The sequence below is a fragment of the Sus scrofa genome, chromosome 5 (assembly GCF_054392235.1).
Source record: "Sus scrofa isolate SSC_HxYL_T2T_F1_AM1 chromosome 5, Sscrofa_HxYL_maternal_Yorkshire_Landrace_v2.0, whole genome shotgun sequence".
Classification (NCBI taxonomy): domain Eukaryota; kingdom Metazoa; phylum Chordata; class Mammalia; order Artiodactyla; family Suidae; genus Sus; species Sus scrofa.
The window spans coordinates 50,718,734-50,740,818 of NC_139387.1; the positions used below are offsets into that span (position 1 = coordinate 50,718,734).

A 22,085-nucleotide genomic window follows, 5' to 3' on the forward strand; every position below is an offset into this window, starting at 1 on the left:
TTACTAAGTGTCACTATGTCAGGCACTCTGAAAAGCTCCTGACTGAGATCATTTAAGCTTCACAGCTGCACTCTGAGGCCCTTTCGCAGGCTAGGAAATCAGAACCCTGTATAGGGCTGGTCAGACAGAGACAGGCTCAGTTTTCTGTGCACATCTTGATGCTAAACCATTGGAAGCAAGATAGAGTGATAAGTGCAGGAACAAGTGTGAGTAGTTGGAGCATCAAAATTCTGCTACTTCTAGGAGTTCCCATTGTGGTTTGGTGGGTTAAAGGACCCAATGTTGTCTCTGTGAGGGATGCCAGTTTGATCCCTGGCCTTGCCAGTAGGTTATAGAGTGCCACAAGCTACCACATAGTGTGCAAATGTGGCTTGGATCCGGTGTTGCTTTGGCTGTGGCATTACAAATTGTCAAATTTGACCTCTAGCCTGGAATTGTCCATTTGCTGCAGATGTAACCACTAAAAAAAAAAAAAAAATTCTGCTACTTCTAGGGAACACAAATGAAATGCAATCCTTCTTTATCGATAAGCAAATAATTTTCAATTTGGGGGGACAATAAAACTCAGGATTAGACTTAGTGATGACAAATTATAGCTAAAACTGTATATTAGCCAGTAGGGTACTTATTTGTGCCTGAATTATTGACTTCTTTTATCAATGGTTCTGAATAACATTTCTAATGGATTTTTCACATTTTCTGGGCACCTTATTTCTAGAAATACTCTAATATGGCAATTTAATTCTTGTGTGGTAATTTTTACTTTTTTGATAACATATTTTCAGAATAGTGAAAATTCTTATGAACCCTCCTAAAAAATTCCCAAAATAGAATAGGGATAATTTTCTTAGACCTACTTAAAAATTTAGCAGAAATAGGGAGTCTGCAATGTGGCTTACAAACCCAACTAATATCCATGAAGATGTGGATTTGTTCCTGCATGGCTGTGGCTGTGGCATAGGCCGGAAGCTGCAGCTCTGAGTCAACCTCTAGCCTGTGAACTTCCATATGCCACCACAAAAAAAAAAAAAAAAAAAAAAAAGGCAGAAATACATTTATTCAAATAGAAGTCATAAACATCTAAAGCTAAAAAAATTACATGTATATTTACTTCAGATATGAGATGCACATATATAAAACATATTCTTTGCAGGGCTGAGATTTTATTTTTATGGAAATCATTATTGCTTTAGTTTCCCTGCCTTCCTGTAGCCAGATTCTGCTAGATCAGGGGTAATAGAGGAGTTTCAACTCACAAGCCAACCTCTTAACAGTGTGGCAGCCTGGATGGCTGTACTGAGAAGGATTCTAAGACTGGTTCTGCAGTTAATGTTTAGGACTATCACAATTGATTAGTCATGTTTTTCATAAGCATGGAAAGGAGGAGGGTTTATGGCAAGTGCCCCAGGTTTGGTATCACTGTCATTCATGATAGGACCTCTCAGGAGCTGTCATCTGAATTTGGGGCCAAGTTTGAAGGAGAAAATCAACATTTGAGTATTTCCATAAATATTCAGCAATTCGGCTTTACCACAACACTCTGATTCTTAGATGGTAGGTTATAATCCTCATTCTCTTAAAAAAAAAACTTTGTCAGATGACAAAACGCTGTCCTGATCCCTCCAACTATGTAAGAGGGAAAGAATGCCTCCATTGAACAAATGGGAAATCAAAGTGACAGGGTATGTGAAATAGACAGTGAAGCCAGAATCTTCTACTTGTCTTCTGTCTAACTGGAAAGCCACAATAGTCAGCACTGATCCAAGATGCACAAAGACAAAATTATTTAAAAACAACCACCACCATAATAACAACTCTCCCCCCGACACACACACACTGCTTATCTCATGGTTATCTCTTTCAGAGAATCATGGCCAACATTAAAATCCAAAGGACATTTTTCATTTCTTGGTAAGCTGCAGTGGGGCCTGAAAATATTCACGTGTATCCCTCTAGATTAATGCACACGTGAAAAGCAGGTCAAGAAATAAGACTTAGCAGCACAGCGAGGAAAGATGGGAGATTGTTATTTCTCAAGGGAAACTGTTTATCTCCAGACATAATCTTTACTTCTTGGCAAAGAAAAACTGGCTTAGTAGGTTTTCCAACTTCTTTAATAATATGGGATGCAGGCAAAATCATTGGCTTTTACAGGTATTTTATTAAGTCCCTTGTGCCTTGAACCTATTAATTTTGGCTGTCCCCAGACCTCCTAACGAGGGGAGGGGAGTGGACCTCAGGACCACTGTGAGATGGGAATTTTCTTAGCAAAATAATTTTTACAGTTTAATAAAACATAAATAAGTGTGCCACATTAATCACATTAAAACAAACTGTTACTGGAGTTCCCGTCATGGCGCAGTGGTTAATGAATCTGACTAGGAACCATGAAGTTGGAGGTTCGATCCCTGGCCTTGATCAGTGGGATGCTGTGGCTCTGGAGTAGGCTGGTGGCTACAGCTCCAATTAGACCCCTAGCCTGGGAACTTCCATATGCCGCGGGAGCGGCCCTAGAAAAGTCAAGAAGAACAACAACAGAAAAAATTTAAAAATTTTTAAAATAAATAAATAAATAAAAAACTGTTACTATCCTGCATAGATCATAAACACTTAGTATTGATGACTAATAAATATTTTATATAGACCAATCAGTTCTCAGATTCTTCTCATTATTTATTCTCTTTTTGAAAATAGTTTTGAGACATCCTCTACAAACTGACAATCAAACAAGAGTTCTGAAGTTAACTCCCCAGCAGCAGTGGCTCTAGATTTTTATGGTTTTCTTTATTCATTCATTTCCCTCCCTCCCCTCTTTCCTTCCTTCCTTTCTTCTTTTGGTTTTTATTTTTATAGCCTTTGAAGATTTTAAGTGGGGAAAAAGATGAAAATTTAACACGATAGCTTTCAAGGTGCATACTGTTTCTTCCCTTCCTCTTGGGTGACAGCTATTATATCTTTTAAAAGAAAAAAAAAACTGTATTATAGAAAAAATTTTAAATATAAAAATTATATTAAGGAGTATTAGGCACAATCTCCACAGGAGTACTCACATTTCTGAGACCAGCTGCAAGTTTGAGGGGGTCCCAAAACCACCCTCAATTTCTATAATTTGCTAGAAAGAGTCACAGAACTCCCTGAAAACTGCTACAATCCACAGTTCTATGTTATTAAAGGGAAAGGATGCAGAAGGAACTCAGGAAGGAAAGAAGTACACGGGGCAGAGTCCAGGAGAAGCATAGAATGAAGCTCCTGTTGTCTTCTCTCCAGGTAGGACAGCCTATCCCCCTGGCATCAATATGTAACAGTATGTATGGAGAACTGCCAACCAGAGAAACCCACTGGGACCTTTGGTACCCAGGTTTTTATTGGGGCTCATCACATACGCCTGCATGGTTGCCCCTCCCAGAAGTCAGCCTAGTATCTTTAGTTTCAGGTTTCCCAGAGACTGGAACTGATACCATGTAACCCAAAGCTCCCATCACTCACTGAATTGTTACAGAGTTCCCATTGTGGCTCAGGGGAAAGGAATCCGCTAGGAACCATGAGGTTGTGGGTTTGATCCCTGGCCTTGCTCAGTGGATTAAGGATCTGGTGTTGCAGTGAGCTGTGGTATAGGTTGCAGACGCAGCTCCAATCCTGCGTTTCTGTGGCTCTGGCGTAGCCTGGAAGCTATAGCTCCGATTAGACCCCTAGCCTGGGAACCTCCATATACCACTAGCGTGACCCTAAAAAGACAAATAAAATAAATAAATAAATAAATAAATAAACCAAATCGTTAGATTGTCTGGTGCTCAAAGACCCCAGCAAAGATATCCCCTACCCTTGTTAGCTCGGACGTTCCAGGGGCTTAAAATGATCTCCTAGTGGCCTGGGGAAGGTTAATTTCACACTCTACAAGAATAACCTCCCTGCCACTGCCCATACTTAATCACTGAAATTTAAAACTATAATACCAATAGTGGCCAACCTCATTTCATCTGATAATGAGCCAGAGTCAATTCATACTACTTCACAAAAACTCATTGTTTAATATTTAGGAATTTTGTAAGCCGGTTGTTAAACACAGCCCTTATGAAAACTTTAGTTAAGTAAACTAATTTACATAACTTTAGTTACATAACTTTATATAACTTCAGCCACTGCAGTAACAACGCCAGATCCTTAACCTGCTCTGCCACAAGAGGAGTCCCTATTAATACACTCTTGATCTCATCTACATCTACTGTTAATCTGTACAGTGAAAATTCTAGAGAATGTTCTGCTGTGCATCTCTTTCCATCTGGGTTCGGTGATGTAGCATTGGTAGCATGACACTGACTGTAGTTAGAATGAAATTCAGCAAATGCTATGAATCAAGACTTTTTTGGGATATTCCTTAATTTTGAGAAGCATCTTTCTATTGACCTAGTTATTATTTAAGTTGTTAAGAGTATTTTATAGACTATGACACAATTGGAATTGAATTCATTTCTGATAAATTATTTCAAAACAGTATATTGCTAGAGCTGATGATTCTGATGGAATAATTTTTCTTTGCACAAATCAGTGAGTTGTAAGTCAGAATTTAGTTTTAAATGTAAATTTATACAATGGTCTTTTAGTGTTTCCTCTGACAATTCCTGTAAATTGCAGAAGCTGGACAAGAAACTGAAAGTAATTTTTAAAATTTGTGTATAATTAAAATGTAAGGAGTTCCCCTAGTGACTCAGGGGAAACAAATCTGACTAGTATCCATGAGGATGTGGGCCCGATCTGGCTTTACTGTGAGCTGTGGTGTAATTTGCAGAGGCAGCTCAGATCTGGCGTTGCTGTGGCTGTGGCACAGGCTTGCAGCTGTGGCTGTGGCACAGGCTTGTAGCTCCGATCCAACCCCTAGCCTGGGAACCTCCATATGCTGCCGTGGGGCCCTTAAAACACACACACACACACACACACACACACAGACACACAAAGTAAAAATAAATAACATATGTAATTAAAATTCCATTCATATGGAAATATTGGTTTTGTGTTGTATACAATAATCTTAAATTTTAATTTCTAAGACCGTGGATATATGCTTTGCAACATTGTGGCATTTTTCAAAACTAGAGATGCTAGACTCTGAAGTCTAGTAAGTACTTCACATGCTTTATCGCTATGTACATGGGTATATATTTGACTTGTAGCAATTTGTTGACAAAATTTATTGCCTGAGAGCCAGAAACTGCAAGATCACAGATAATTTTTCACATTCTTTAGTTTTAATTCTGTGCAGATGCCACAGATAGGAGTTCTGAGGATGGAAGAAAGCCAGTTTATCTCCACAAGAGCCCCTTCCTCCTCTTCCCCTGGGGCTCCTGCCTGCCCCACTGCCACCACTCTGAGCCCAAGTCTGGTCCCAGCCATTCCTCAGATCACATGGCACCCCAGACTGTCACACATTTGCCCTGCCAACAGGTACTGGGGCAGCTTCTTAGAGTGCCTGTTGCCTGTCCTACCATAGCCCGAGGTGTAGTGAGGTAGGTAATTTTTATTTACTTTAATCCCCCCCCCCATTTTCTGTATTTTCTTCAAGAACAGGTAATAGGCAACACAAATTAATTAAAACTAAGGTTTTAATGTAAAAAAATAATTTTATATTATCAGCTCTTTCCCTGAATCTCTATCTGGTAACAATGCATGTGTCCCGCCAACTAAAGTACGCCACCCACCATCCAGTTCCACAAAAAAATCAAGTCACTAGCACTATAGTCCCTGACCTACAATATTCCTCGAAAGGAATTCAAGGTGAAGACAAGGATGCAGCACTCTGTGCTCTGGGAAAACTGGCTGAACAGGCCCTCAAGTAGTTGGATATTGTCAGGAGAAAATTCTATGAACCAAGATTCTTACATCTTCCCATAATTCGAAATCATTAAAATCATTAACTGAGATAGCGGTTCCTTGTGACTAGCAGTAACCTTCTCTACATAGATGTGTGTTTGATCGCTTGTACTCCTTCTCCCAAATCAAACATGTGTGGACTCTCCTCAAGTTTTCAGTGCAGTTTCTCAGAACTCTTTGAAAGGCTATCTCTGGCTTTGGTCCTCCGGAAGACCCCAAACAAAACTAAAACTCACAGCTCTCATGTTGTGCCTCTTTACTTCAGTGGAGAGTTTCTTTAGATGGGGTAACTGAACAGGGTATATATTAGGCTGAAACTGCAGAATGGGCAGTAATTTAAAATTTGTTTTTATTAAATTATCTACTTGCCCTTGATTTAATTTTGGTTGTGCCCTAATTTCTTTCACAACTCGCTTTAATCTTCCTAAGTGACTTGATCTGTATGAGCTTCAGAGAGGCACTTCCGTAATAATTTATGTTTTAAATTGCTCTGCGTGGACAAAAGGTGTCTTAGAAGGTAGTACGGCTCTAATTATAAATCCTTTAAAAATAATCAGAGACTAAGTAACAGGAATTAAATTTAATTTCCTTTTGGGCCTCTTTAGTAGGCAAGATGAGTGCTTTACACCTTAAGAGAGAAACGAAGTGGATGATTACCTGGCATATCAACGCAGACCTCATCCCTCCCATCAACAATTTTACACTATTTTTCTGTAACACAGAACAATATTGAATCAGGAAATGATGAAGCTGCAAAGGAATGGTTTAATTTTAAAAAATATTTACTTCTTGGTTTGTTCTTGAGAGGACTTGAGGCATCTTGTTATTTTCAAGTAAATGAATCCCAAATTCATCATCTGAACTAAATAGAAGAGAGATGCCAGTCAACCCAGAAGAAAGCATCTTTTCCTCCTTTTACTGGCTTTTTGGAGTCCAGCTGGGTCCTTTTTTATTTGTATTGACACAGAGAACTCTGATAAGTGTTTTCTTCTAAAAAGGAAAACAACTCAAGAAGGAAGGGAGTGGGCAGGCTATGCCTTCTACAAGGATGATTTAAGGGAGAAAAGGTCTGCCCTCTATAAAAAATCTATGATTAGAGCCACTCTTTGGGGCTAAGATATTGTCTCAAGAAAGCCTCTATTAATTATAGGTAAGGACAGGTGTATTGGCCTACTACACCTACTATCATTTCAGCAAGGACAAGTTCACCATTCTAGTTAGCTACTATCTCAGAAACTTAGTTAGACTTTTATAATGTTAACTTCACACACACACAAACATACACACACGCACGCACAATTTGAGCAACTTTGGTCTTCCAGTACTTAGCACATTGCAGCATAAAATATATCTTCATATATTTTTATTAAATTAATGGGTAGGCAAAGAAGGAAGGCTGTAGAGTGTTCTGTGGGGAGATGGTAGACTCAGGTGTGTGGATCTGGATGGTAGACTCAGGTGTGTGGATCAGGGTCTGGATAAGCTAACTAAGGTCAAAAAGTTTTGATGCAAGGATGAACACATTTTTCAGTCACTGTTTCCAGGTCCCCCCCAAGCCAAAGTGAAATGGATAAAAAACATCCTGACTTGGAATATGTTCATATTAATTCATTGAGTTTTCAACTACTCAGATAATATCTTAAACAAAAAATTGGTATCCTAGAGAGTCACACATACATTTGGTCAGGATAAATGAACAATTTCTGCATTGTTTTTTTCATTTTTTTTTTCAGATCATCAAAACTTTTAGGGATTTTGGAAGGATGGAAACAAAATGGTGAATTTTGTGTTTTAAATTTCTCTATCTGGATGTGTCAAATACCACAAAAGAATTGAAGATAATAGACATTTACAAGGGCCCTCAAAGAGTTAACAGATTTTTCAAACCTGGAGAAATTCTACTCTACATCATCACTCTGGTATACTTAGTTTATTTACATATTATAACTATACTTAGTTTTTTATGTATTGTAACTATACTTAGTTTATTTATATATTATAACTAGAATTTTTAAAAAAGAAAACAACCTTTCAGAAAAATGGGAGGATTGGGAATCAAAGCCAGAGCCATAACGTAGTTTTGGTTTTGGTTTGTTTTAAATCGTATTGACTTAGCAGGCAGAGTTCAGAAACACAGTCTAGGAAATAATAATCAGACCCAAGTGATCCACTTAGATGGGAAGAAAAAGTAATTTGCTTGGCATCTCCCGGATTGTTTCAGAGCCTTAGTAAAAACCAAAATGCGGAGAAACGTTTCAGAAGCCAATTTGGCGCCTAAGCCCAAACCAAAGATCGAACCTGAGACTTTTTATAAGGGTGAGAAGAGCAATGGGTGGTAAAGGTAAACAGCCGTGGCGCCTCTGATTAAACCAGGGTAGGAAACGCAGGAAGCCCCCTCCAGGAGACCCTCTCCCGGCTTTCGGAAAGATGCTTCGGAAGCTCCATTTCTCCGTGGTCTCCCCCACCCCCCACCCCACCAGGGATGCAACTGTGGGACGCAAGGCTGCGGACACAGAAAGCCGGGGAAGGAGACTGCGGAGGGGCAGGGGATGCTAGCAAGGAGTCGGGCGGGAAAGCGTGGCCCCGGAGCCGCCGCTGCTGTTGTCCGGGGTGCTGAAAAGCCGGTGGGTACGTCCCGGGCAGCGGCAGCCGCTTCTCTCTTACCGAGAGCGGGCAGGGGGTCTAGGCTGAGCACCTGCTAAGCCCGTCCAGGCCCGGGGCTTGGAGGTTCCCGTCAGTGAGGATCCCTAGCCCGGTACGAAAGATGGTGCGGGCCGGAGAGCATCGTGGGCACAACGGACGGGACCCTGGGTGCCCCTTCCCCACCGCTCTGTGCAGCCCCACGCCCGCGACCCGGGTGCACCTGTGCGCGAACTCTCGCGGCGCCCGCTCGCTGAGCGCAGACAAGCCGGCGCGCGGGCAGAGAGTGCAGGGTGTGGGGCGAAAGCCGCGCCGGTCCCGGGATTGGGGGGGTGGAGGCGATTGAGAGCGGGGCATGCGCAGTGGGGCGGAGGAGGTGGCGATGGCCCGGGGAGGCGGGGGGACTGCTGTTTATTTGCAGCTGGGCCAACTCGGCGGCGCAGGCGGCGGCGGAGCGCGGGGCGCCAGTGGCGGGTCCAGCTGCCGCCGACCATGCCCGAGCCCACCTCCGGGCAGCCGCCACGCGCCGCCCAGGCCCCGGCCGGGGAGGATGCTAGACGCCCGGGAGAAGCCAGGGCAGCGGCGGCGGCGGCGGCGCGATGGTGGTGACAAGCTCTGCCCGAGGCGGCGGCGGGGACCGCGCGCCCTCCCGGCGGCGGGGCTGCGGACTCGCGCCGGCCGGGGCCGCGGCGCTACTGGCCGGGGCGAGCTGCCTGTGCTACGGCCGCTCCCTGCAGGGCGAGTTCGTGCACGACGATGTGTGGGCGATCGTCAACAACCCCGACGTGCGGCCCGGCGCCCCGCTGCGCTGGGGCATCTTCTCCAACGACTTCTGGGGCAAGGGCATGGCCGAGAACACCAGCCACAAGTCCTATCGGCCGCTGTGCGTCCTCACCTTCAAGTGAGTCCCTCATCCCGCTCTCGCAGCCGCCGCTGTTTCTCCTCATCCTCAACCCGGGCTGGGAGAAGTTGCGGGACTGGCTTGGGGGGCGTTTCTTTTCCTGCTGCCCTTTTCCTTCCACGCCTCCCGCCTCTCCAGGCTGCCCACTCCCCCCTGCTCCTCGGTCCTCGGCCCCGCTGCTGCCGGCACCCGGGGCGTTTCGGGAGGCGCGGGCTGGGAGTTGGGATCGAGTTTCTCGAGAGTCTGCGCTTTGGATGGGTTGATCTCTCCCGCCACGGCTGCGAGAGGGCTGATGGAGCCGCCTCCGTACACCCCACCCCTGCGGGACGGTGGCCAAATGAGACCAGCTTGGGCCCGACGAGCTTCGGACGGGTGGCTATATGGTGGTGAAGCTTTCAAGTTGGGAATTTCTCTGTTGGGAATTTCTCTGCGGCTGTCGGGCAGCTCTGCAGATGGGATGTGTGCCAGCCCCTTAGGAGCGGTGAGCCGCTAGGGCTGCATGGGTTTTGGGGATGAGGAGGACAGTGAGCGGAGGATCTCTCCTGACCTCCAGCCTTGGCAGCTCCTGGAACCTCTCCCATCTGCGGAAAGGGCTCCAGATTTAGACTTTAAAAGGTGCAAAGCAAAGGGAGGCAGAAAGGCGTGGGATCCTCTGGGGATCCTGGCGTCCCAGTCGAAATAGTTTTCTTTTACAACCTCGGAGTCATGATTCAGCATTTCAAGTGTGAATAAGGTGTAAAGGAAATAGAGAAAACGCCAGGTTTTTTTCAGGGTAGAGTATTTTTCTTTCCTCTTTTTTTCTTTTTGAATTTAAAAGAGGGCTAGCTTCAGGTGGAAGGGGAGAAGAGCTGATTCCAGGGAAGTGCTGGCTCACATATCATGAGCCTGACTCAGCCCCTTATAATTTGGCTCAGCATTTAAGCTTATAACGTGCCGGACAAAACTGATGAAATAATAATGGTTCAGTATCATCAGCGGTTTAAGCCTTTTCCAATGGGTGTAATATGAACCCGTTTTTTATGGTAATGATCTTTAGTAAGCAGCTTGAAAAGCCAGCCCAGGCCAGGAGGCCAAGATCTCTTGACAGGTGGCTGATGACTTAGAAAAGGAAACCAGAGAGATTGGACTCAATTCTTCCACAGAAAGTGTAATGTTTTAAGGAAGATGAGGAAACTGCGCGTTTGACTCTGAAGAGAGTATTTTAGAAACAGCCTATTGGAAAGTGGTTTTGTTTTTCAGCTGAAAGATAATCAACCTCAGCTACTAAGTTGCTTAGTACTTTCAGTTTTCTAAATGTTTCTTAAAATCCCCTTAGATGGCACAATATAAGTGTTTTACTTTTAGATTGACCTGCTTTTTCATGCATTACGGAGAAGTTTGTTAGTTAATTTAAGGTGTGGAAGTTCACAGCTTCGGTGTGCTTGGGCTTAAAGCAGACCACCTAGTTTCCTCTTCTGAGCAAGTTCCAAATAAAATGGTCAAGGCAAATGCCTGTTCTCACTTGGTGGAGGGTGGGAAATGCCTGTTCTTACTTAGTGGAGTGTGAGAAATGCTGTCTTCACTTTTACAATTTCTAAGATTATTATTATTTTTTAAAATTCATGCAGGAGGCTGCTGGGATGAAAGAGAGGATGGGAGAAAAGGAATAGAAAAGGCCGCTGATCATGAGGAGTAAAGCAGGCAGAACTGGGGCAAAGGGGAAGGAGAATTGAGAGGATGGGGCAGCTCTTCACTCAAGATTTTCACTGATTATAAAAAGCAGCCTGGTTGCTAAGGTGCATGGCTCTTTGTGGAGTGTATCTTACTGACTGTGTAAGATACACTTTTTTTTTTTTTTTTTTTTGAAAAGATTGAGTTGCAGATCTAGTGCTCTGAATGCAACCGAGCACTCACTGCAAAGGAATAGTGTCTCTTCAGAAAAAGGAATTTAACTCATCTTTTTGTACTCACAGGTGTGGGTTTAAAAAAGATGGGGAGGCTTTCTCATTACAGTGACCTTAGGTGAAACTGCATCTTAGAGTGCAGTAGCTGTAGGCTGGGCGTGTATAAGGGATGAGGTTAAGAATACGAGACCCATACAACTCTGAAGCTTGTTGCAAGGAAGGGTGGAAACTCACATTTATTAGCAGTTCATTGTGAACCAGGCATTGGCTTAGGCGTTTTACAGAGATTATGTCTCCCTGTTAAGTAATCAGTGAATACACAGAGTGGCCTTTGAAATATGTGCAGACTGTCTTAACTGTATCTTAGGCTTGTTGGAGCAGAAATTTTGAGAATTTAAAACCTTATTTATTTATTTAATATTGTTGTAAGAACACCTGCCAGGAGATCTGCCATCTTAAGAAATTTTGAAGTGCATGATACAGTATTGTCAGCTAAAGGCACAATGTCATAAGCAGCTTCTAGCACTTATTCTAGCACTTATTCCTCTTGAGACGGAATACCTGTTGAACAGTAACTGTGGGTACCCTTCTTCCCTCATGCTGCTCTTAGCAACCACCATTTCGCTCTCTGTTTCTGTGAGTTTGTTTTAAATACCTCATGTAAATGGACTTCTGTGACTGGCTTTTTTCACTTAGCATAATGCCCTCCAGGTTCTTTTCTGTTGTTGCCCATTGCAGGACTTCCTCCTACTTAAGGCTGAATAATATTACGTCATGTGTTTATATCATTTTTCTTTATCCATTCATCTGAGGAGGAATGTTTAGGTTGTTTTTATATCTTGGTTATTTTGAATTATGCTGCAGAGAACATGGGAGCACAGGTATCATTTCAAGATCCAGATTTTAATTCTTTTGGGTATATACCCAGAGGTAGGATTGCTGGATCATATGGTGATTGTACTTTTAATTTTTTGGGGAGGGTCTTTTTAGGGCTGCACCCACAACGTATGGAAATTCCCAGGCTAGGGGTCGAATTGGAGCTGTAGTTGTCGGCCTACGCCACAGCCATAGCAATGCTGGGATCCCAGCCGCATCTGAGACCTGCACCGCAGCTCATGGCAACACAGATCCTTAACCCACTAAGCAAGGCCAGGGATTGAATCCACATCCTCATGAGTACTAGTCAGGTTCCTTACCACTGAGCCATGGTGGGAACTCCCTACTTTTAATTTTCCAGGAATTTCTATCCTGTTTTCCATAGTAGTTGCATCATATCTACCAATATCTACAAAGGTTCCAAATTCTTCACATCCATGCCAGCTTAATAGGAGGGAGGTGATAGTTCATTGCGATTTTGATTTGCTTTAAGTTGTGGGAATTCCTTATATAATTTAGATATTAGTAACATACCAGATATTTGGTTTGCAGGCTGTAGGCTGCCTTTTCGCTCTTGTTAATTTGTTTCCTTTGTGGTGCAAAGGCTTTTTAGTTTGATAAATAGTCCCATTTGTCTAATTTTGCTTTTACTGCCTTTACTTTTGGTATCATAGCTAAAAAACGCTGAACCTAATATCATGAAGTTTTTTCTAGGAGTCTTATTTATTTATTTATTTTTGTCTTTTTTTTTTTTTTGTCTTTTCTAGGGCCAAACCTGCAGCATATGGAGATTCCTGGGCTTGGGGTCTAATCGGAGCTGTAGCTGCCAGCCTATGCCAGAGCCACATCAAAGCCAGATCCGTGCCGTGTCTGTGACTTACACCACAGCTCATGGCAATGCCAGATCCCTGACCCACTGAGCAAGATGAGGAATTGAACCCAAAACCTCATGGTTCCTAGTTGGATTCGTTAACCACTGAGCCATGACGGGAACTCTTCTTCTAGGAGTTTTATAGTTTCAGCTCTTACATTTAAATTTTCTAATACATTTTTGAATTGAATTTTGTGTGTGTTGTGAGATAAGGGCCCAATTTCATTCTTTAGCATGTGGATAACCAGTTTTCCCAATACCGTTTATTGAAGAAACTTTCCTTTTCCATTGCGTATTTTTAGAACCCTTGTCAAAGAGCATTTGACCGTATACGTGAGTTTATTTCTTTGTTCATATCCATTGGTCTATATACCTCTTTTTGTGCCAGTACTATTCTAACTGCTGCAATATTAGAATATATTTTGAAATCAGGAAGTGTGATGCCTCTAGCTTTGTTCTTGATTGGGATTGTTTTGTATATTCAGGATCTTTTGTGGTTCAGTATGAAATTTATGATTTTTATGTTTATGATTTATTTTTATGATTTTTTTCTTGTCTGTAAAAAATGCCTTGGGATTTTGATAGGGATTATATTGAATGTATAGGTGGCTTTGCATGGTACAGACATTTTAACAATGTTAATTCTTCCCATTCACAAAGATGGGATGTCTTTCCATTTATTTGTGTCTTCTTTAATTTCTTTCATCAACGATTTGTAGTTTTAAGTATGTAAGTTTTTCTTCTCTTTGATTGTTTATTCTTTTTTTTTTTTTGTATTTTTCTAGGGTTGCACCTGTGGCATGTGGAGGTTCCCAGACTAGGTGTCTAATTGGAGCTGTAGCTGCCGGCCTTCGCCAGAGCCACAGCAACACAGAATCCGAGCCACATCTTCGACCTACACCACAGCTCACAGCAACGCCAGATCCTTAACCCACTGAGCAAGGCCAGGGATCGAACCCGCAACCTCATGGTTCCTAGTCAGATTTGTTAACCACTGAGCCACAACAGGAACTCCTGATTGTTTATTCTTAAGTATTTTATTGTTTTGGATGCTAGGGTAAATGGATTGTTTTCTTCATCTTAGTTCATTATTAGTGGATATAAATTCAGCTTATTTTTGTATGTTAATTTTTGTATGCTACAATTTTACTGATTTTGTATTAGTTCTGATAGATTTTTGGTGGTGTCTTTAGAGTTTTCTACAGATAAGATCATATCTTCTGTAAACGGAGATAATTTTTGCTTCTACTTTTCTGATTTAGATGCCTTTTATCTCTTATTCTTGCCTAATAGCTCTACCTATGCTGAACAGAAATGAGTAGAGTGGCCATTCTTGCCTTGTTCCTAATCTTAGAAGAAGTTTTTTCACTGTTGAGTATGATGTTAGCTGTGGGCTATTCATAAATATCCTTTGTTATGTTGAGGTAAATTCCCTATAAACCTAGCTTGTTGAGAGGATTTGAATTGTTGAATTTTAATCAGATTTTTTGGATCTATTTATGATGATTATGTGACTTTTTTCATTCATTTTGTTAATGTGGTGTATCACATTAATTGATTTTTGTGTGTTGAACCATCTCTGCATCCCAGTGATAAAACCCACTTGATTTTTTTTTTAATGTGCTGTTGAATTTGGTTTGCCAATATTTTGTTTTGGATTTTTGTATCTGTCTTCATCAGTGAAATTGGCCTTTACTTTTTGTTTCTTGCAGTGTCTTCCTCTGGCTTTGCAAACGCATTTTCTAAAAAACTCTTTTAATTTTGAGATAATTGTACATTCCCATGCACTTATAAGTAATACTATAGAAGTCCTTCATATCCTTTATCCATTTTTCCCCAGTGGTAACATTTTGCATAACTATAGTGCACAATCACAAAGTTGGCATTGATAGAATACACAGTTTTTATTCAGATTTCACCAGTTTTACATACAATCTTTTAATTTTTATTTTTGTTAAGTATATATCTAGTTCTATGCAGTTTTACCACATGTGAAGATTTTTGAGACTACCGTCACAGTCAAGTTATAGGATAGTTCTTTCACAAAGATCCTTCATGTTTTCCTGTCAAAAGTATAGACACTGATATGTTCTCCATCTCTATAATTTTGTCAGTTCAAGAATGTTATGTTTGGAACCATATAGTATGTAATCATTAAGGTTTTTTGCACTGAGGATAATTCTTTGGAGTTTATTCAGATTGCTGCATGTATCAATAGATTTTTCCTTTTTATTTCCTGAGTAATATTCCATCGTATGGATGTATCACAGTTTGTTTAGTCATTCACATGTTAAAGGACATCTGGCTTTGCAGTTTTTGGCTATTACAAATAAAGCTGCTACAATCATTCATTTACAGGTTTTTATGTGAACGTAAGTTTTTATTTCCCTGAGTAAATGCTCAGGAGTACAACTGCTGTGTCATATGGTATTTGCATTTTAGTGCTTTTTTTTTTTTTTTTTTAGGGCTGCACATGTGGCATATGGAAGTTCCCAGGCTAGGGGTCGAATCAGAACTACAGCTGCTTACCTATGCCACAGCCACGCAACGTGGTTTCTGAGCTATGTCTGCAGCCTACACCATAGCTCACAGTGATGCTGGATCCTTAACCCACTGAGCAAGGCTAGGGATTAAACACACATTCTCATGGATACTAGTCAGTTTTTTTAAACCACTGAACCATGATGGGAATTCCTGCACATTTAGTTTTTTAAGAAACTGACAGACCATTTTCCATCCCAGCCCATCCCATCGGCAGTGTGTGTATAATCCAGTTTCTCTACTTCCTCACCAGATTTGATATTGTCACTGTTTTTTTGTTGTTGTTGTTGTAGGCATTCTGATAGGTGTGTAGTGACATCTTATTGTGGTTTTAACTGGAATTTCTCTAATGGCTGATGGTGTTAAACATTTTTTCATATGTCTATTTACCTTCTACTGTATATCCTTTTTATTAGAATATCTCTTCAGTAGTTCTTACCATAGCACAGTGGGTTAAGAATCTGACTGCAGTGGCTCAGGTTGCAGCTGCAGCTCGGATCTGACCCCTGGCCTAGAACATCCGTACAATATAGGGTGTGGCCAAAAAAATTTATCTCATATTTTTCTTGATTTTTCTAAGTGGATCTTTTTCTAATGTTGAATTTTGTGATTTCTATTTATATTCTATATATAAATCCTTTGTCAGATATTTGATTGGTAAATAATGCCCTTATATTCTATTGCCTGTCTTTTCATCTTCTTCACAGAATCTTTTCTGGTGAAAAACTCAAACTGATACTTTTATTAAAAGTAGTTTATTATCCTTTATTTAATTAATGGATGTCATAAATATAGACAGCTAGAAATCCCCTTAAGTATAAACAATAAAAAAAGTAATAAAGTAATAAAGCTGTGTAATGCTTGTTACTATAAAGGTACGTGCTTGTATAGAAAGATACTAAACACAGCTTTTCTCAAATAAGAAATGGGCAGAAATTGAAATGAGGAAATGGATTATTAGTTTGTCCGCTTTTACCAGTTTGGCAGGCTGGACACAATGGAAATTGAAAGCAGCTTACCAAGATGCAGTGGCTTTGCACTATGTCAGTTTAGCTAAATTGGAACTGCTTCTTGGAAATTCCTTTCTTATATTGTCCTGGGCTGGAGTTGGAAAGGAGGAATTTTGAAGTCTGGAAAGTGAAAGTAAAGTGGCCATGTTAATGAAAGCAGAGTCTGGCTGCTCACCACTCAAAAGCCAATACTAGTCAGGCAAGGTTAGTGGAAAGGGAAGTTTGCTTTATTTCAGAGTGAGGGGAGAAGGGGGACTCATGTCCAAAGGCTGACTCTCTGCTGACAGTCAGTGGGAGAGATTTATATGCAGAGAGAGGGGGCTACCTGCAGAGCACAGTCAGCTCTGACTGGCATCTTGAAATTGGTCATGCAGTGGTCTGATCAGTGTTGTCTTGATTGTGTTAAGTACAGTTAATCATCAGTTCCAGGTTGGTTTGTTCCCATTTCCTTATGGCCAGTTCTCAAAATGTGGCAGCTATGTCATGGCTACAGTCTGGTCATCACATAGTTCACTTGTCCACCTGGTAGTGATGCCGGAAAGATGGTACCCAAATCTGGGTTTTTGTTCACGTGGTGGAAGAATGAACTCTGTGAACACACAGGCAGCAAGCAAGCAAAGTATTTTATTGAAGAAAAGCAGATAGCTCCCAGGGCTACTGGGAGGGAGGAGAAGAGCCCTCACTTCTCTATTGTCCTATAGGGGTTTTTAATCCCTTAAAGATGGGGGTGGGTACCAACATCCAGAGAGGTGTGGTCTTCTCCCTTTGGCCTTATTCAGTTACCCATTTCAGTCCTTGTCCAATAGGGCTCTAGGGGTGGAAATGTCCTATAAGTCTCATAGTTTCTTTGTCCTTTTCATCCTGTAAACTGAGTCACAGGGGCTTAGAGATTAATGTCCATCTGGGCGTAGGTACACTCCCTATAGTAAACAAGGCCTCTGGGGATGTTACTCCCTGGAGCCCTTAAGCCACAAATGTTAATCAATGGCTATATCAAATAATGCATTGAAGAAGCCCATGCTCCTACACTGACTACCTAAGTAGGGGTTTCATAAGTAGGGGTTTCATAAGGGGTTTCATAAGTAGGGGTTTCATAATTTGCAAAATAGCTTAAAGGATATGGCTCAGAATATTGTCTATAACCCTTGAGGATAAACTAGAAGTTTTCACCTTTGTTCAATGGCTAAACTATTATTATTTGGTTTTGCTTGACTGTTTTGCTTTGCTTCTGCATTTTCTCACTTTTCTGATTAAATTTATTCTTTGACTAAAGTTTTCCTACAGATAGAAAACAGGACGAGGACATGACGGAGGTCGGGGCGGGCAGTGGGTCAGGAGGAGTAGCGGGGGTCTGTACTGGGAAGGCCTGGGATCCTGCTTCTTTTCAGCTCTGTTCCCACTCAGAAGGTGGATATAGGATTTGGTGCTGTAGCAGTTCATGCTGGTTGTCACACACTTGCTAACTAACCTGCTGCTGGTGTGCAACAGCAGCTAATTCTTCAGCTCCTCCAGAATTCTCCAGATCTCTGTTAGCTACTTGGAGTCATGGTATAGGTATGTGCGCAGCTCTGTGGAAAAGACCGCCAGCCATTCCCGTCATTGAAGTTGGAGGCTGCAAGAAAGAGATATAATCTAGTTAGTCTTTGTGGGTTCCTGCCCCTCCTTCCTTTCCACTGCTTCAGGTCCATCCTTCCTTCTGGAATGCCTGCCCTACTGGCCTTTGACTTCTGTTGTAGACACAGTAGCAGCAGCCTTGCATAAGCTATTTAACCAGTTCCAAGGATTGTGAAAGGTCAGATCCCTTAGCAAATTCCTTCTGCAGTATCATTCCTGCCGGTTCTGCTTCTCTGGTCAAACTTTAACTGATACAAGTGGTCAGTTCTTTGTGTTGCTTGGAGTGAATTTACAATTCTAATGAATTTTTGTCTCTAGTCAAATCTTCTATTCAAGTCTTTTCTTATGTTCATTTCCAAGGGCACACAGGAGTTATTTCTGGACCATTGTAGGGCAGAATCAAAACATCTGTGAAAACTTAATCTGCGGCAGTAACCTTTTTTATTTGGCTTCTTTATCCTTCACTGGCCATGACTTGTTTTTAACTCTGGATTCAAGAGAAATACATTGTCACTTTGTAGACACTGAATTGACGTGGAACCAAAGCCGGAACGTCCATAACCCCCACCTCGACAGGGGGCCCATATTGGTTTAAAAGGTGCTTAGTTTGCTAAACCTTAAATCCTCCCTTCCCCCTTTCTCTTGAGAAGAAGCTCCTTGTGGATTGTTAGCAGTGCCATTCTATATCAGGAAGCAAGTAGAAGCTTCCTGCAACAGGAAAGAACAAAAGGTTTTTCCATGTTAAGGATGGGGAAACTAAGGCAAATTAAAGGACCTTGATTCTCTTTCCATGTTTAGGCTATTAGATCATAGTATTCTACAAGCTTGCTGTAAAGTTTTACTTTATGGAAGGCTTCTGATTGTAATATAAACCATAAGAGTGGGTGGTTTAAAATGTCAGAGTTAAAAAATAGAATATCTTAATATGTGCAGCTGTTAGGATTTACAGCATTTTAATGTTTGGCTCTTGAGAGTTTTTTGCAGCAGTTTGCATCTTTGAGTCACAAATTATATGCCAACCATGAGAATCAGCTCTAGCCCCTGTACCCAGACCTAAAAGAAATGGTGGTATGTTCCTTTTGGTTCTGTTCCTTTTGATTTGACCACTGTGGGCATTCATTTCGAGATAGTTTATTGCTACAAATGGCTAATTCTGTTTCCTGAGTCTGTGATAGGAGACAGGTGAAGATTGTTTAGGATGTTTGACTAGATTGTCTAGGATGTTCACTGATGTATATAGCTAAGGAAAAGTGTGATTGGAGGCAATAAAGATTTTATAGAGAAAAATGAAAAACAAAAACAAAAACAACCCAAAAAACTGCCTTTGAAAATTTCATGCCAAGCTAAGGTTATCTTAGAAACCCCAAGAAGAGGAGGTTATGATTCTTGCCTGTTAGGATATACTTGAGACGTAAGATAGGCTTTAGGCTATAGTCTGGTGGTATGGATGGGATGGTAAGTGAGCAGAATGTGTATGTGAAATTATGAGGGTTTTAATAGGTGAGTTCCTCGAATTCAGTGAAGGCCTTTAGAAAACATATATATATATATATATTTTTTTTTCTTTTTATGGCTGCACCTGCAGCATATGAAAGTTCCCGGCTTAGGGCATGAATTGGCCATGGTAATACCTGCTACAACCATGGCAACACCAGATCTGAGCCAAATCTGTGACCTATGCTATATTTTGAGGCAAAGCCAGATCCTTAACCCACTAAACAAGGTTAGGGAACGAACCCACATCTTCACGGACACTTTTGTGTTCTTGACCCACTGAGCCACAATGGGAACTCCTAGAAAACATCTGAAGAGTCTGTCTCTCTGTCTCTCTTTTTTTTTAGTCAGCAATGTCTTTTCTGTCTTCCTTTGGCACCACATTCATATTCTTTCTAACATCGAATATATAATCACTCCCCTAAAAAGGGGGATGAGGAATACTTGAGCATGCCTCTTTAATGGCAGTGTTCCTTTTCCAAGTGGTAGATGGTTTCTGTTCCAGGAGGCCCTGTTTGATCTGACTCTAATCTTGTGTCTGTCAATCTCCACCTCTTTCTCTCTACCTTATTATTCTAGAGTCTGTATTCCTTCTGTAGGCCAAATCTGCAGCTGCCAAGGGCCTTCACACCTGTGTCTTCTTCTGGAATGCTCTCCTCCATATCTGTGCATTGCTTCCTCACTCACCAGCTTCATTCTCTGCTCAAATGTCACTTCATTGCAGGTTCCTTCCCTGCCACCCAATCTAAAATAGCAGGTGCTCCTCTGTGTTTCATCCCACTGTCCTGTTCTCTTACCCCTTTAGCCTTGGTAGCCCTCATTGTTCTATGTCATCATACATTTATTGTTACTTTTTATCTCCTCTCACTACTGTGTAAGCTCTATGTGGTGTATCTTTAGTTCCTAGGACAGTGCCTGGCATTCAGAGTAGGGGCTCAATAAATTATTATTTGAAGAGTGAATGAACAATATGAGTGCACCGTCTTGGTTCTAAATGCTCACTTTCTCCTGGTAAATACTATGTAGGGCTACACCCTTATAACGTAGAGGGGAAAGTCTACTGGACTTATTTCTTGGCTTATTTACCTTTCCTCTTTCTCTAGCAAAAAGAAAAGTGCAAGCAGGCAAGGAATTTGCTGGACACACACAGGTCTTTCCAGTGTTCCAGTGGGTCCTGCTTCCTGGGAGGTGAAGGGACACCTTTGACCCTGAAGGGGGAAGCTGTGGCTCTGTTGTAACCTCCTGAGTCTGTGACTCTCTGTAGAGAAGGAGATCTTGAGTCATGTGCTTCTTGTGTGGCATATTGAGGTATAGCATTTGGAGGCTGCTTGCTGTAACCTTTAAGGCTGGATACAGCAACTGCACCTTCAGAGGCGAACCCCAGAATTACTCAGAGTTCTCTCCACACCCTCTGGTCTCAAAGGACCAGAGTTCCTCCTGCCAGTGTCTTGCCTTTGGTGAGGAAGGGTGGTTTTTTTTCCCCTGTCAACGAGGTAGGCATGAAATCTCATTTCCAGTTGGATTAAATGGCGTACGAGGACCAGCACAGACTTTCTCAAGGGGGCTATGATGCCTGTGACCTGCTCTCCCCAACTTCTCTGCAGTAGCCAGTTTATCTGGTCTTGGCCCCGTCTTCCTGGGAGGAAGCTTCTAGATCCTTAGGGTTTCCCAAGGGTTAGGAGGGACTCTGTTGTTCATAGGGGGTTCCTGGGACTGCACCTGAGTTTATGCTAAGGAGGAGGTGATTTGTGGTGGGCCTCCAGTTTCAGAACGGAGCCAGCCCTGCTGGAAAGAACTATCATGTGATTAAACCTTTGGGACTTTGAGCCAGGTGATACCAAGCCAGGCTTACTGGTAACCATACTATGGCTCCAGCTTTTGAGATAGGAACTTTATTGTGAGGGCAACCAGCAAGGGGACAGGAGGCGGGGTTTAAGTCTGTCCCATGATCTGGAATTTGTTGCAGTTTGGTCCAGCTTTTCTGAGTTAGGGGAAGAGGGTTGATATGCAGAAGTGCTGGCAGGCAGGTTTGACAGAAGCCTTTGGGACTTGATTAAGCTAAGGTGTGGTGAAAGGACTTTGGCACCATGTCTTCCCAGACAACAGACTCTTAACTTCTTCTTTTCTTTTCTTTTTTCTTTTTAGGTTCGTGCTCTGGGTACATGGAAGTTCCCAGGCTAGGGGTTGAATTAGAGCTGCAGTTTCCAACCTATACCACAGCCACAGTAACACGGCATCAGAGCTATATCTGTGACCTGTGCCACAGCTCATGCGGTGCCGGGATCCTTTAACCCACAGGGCAAGGCTTGGGATCAAATCTACATCTTTATGGATACTAGTTGGGTTCCTTACCCGCTGAGCCACGACGGGAACTCCCAGACCCTTAGCTT

General features: G+C 42.0%; 1 protein-coding gene across 2 annotated transcripts in view; it reads left to right on the top strand.

Moving 5' to 3' along the window:
- Nucleotides 1-8,874: 8,874 nt before the first annotated feature.
- TMTC1 (transmembrane O-mannosyltransferase targeting cadherins 1) overlaps nucleotides 8,875-22,085 on the top strand; it is a 303,326-nt gene continuing 290,115 nt past the window's right edge. The window contains exon 1 of one of the 2 annotated variants that reach the window (XM_021092123.2): nucleotides 8,875-9,406. In XM_021092123.2, the coding sequence (XP_020947782.1) occupies nucleotides 9,105-9,406 (302 nt within the window). In that variant the 5' untranslated portion in view covers nucleotides 8,875-9,104. Of the gene's footprint in view, nucleotides 9,407-9,622; nucleotides 9,888-22,085 lie in introns of those variants that run through there. The other variant, XM_021092125.2, reaches the window with a different exon arrangement.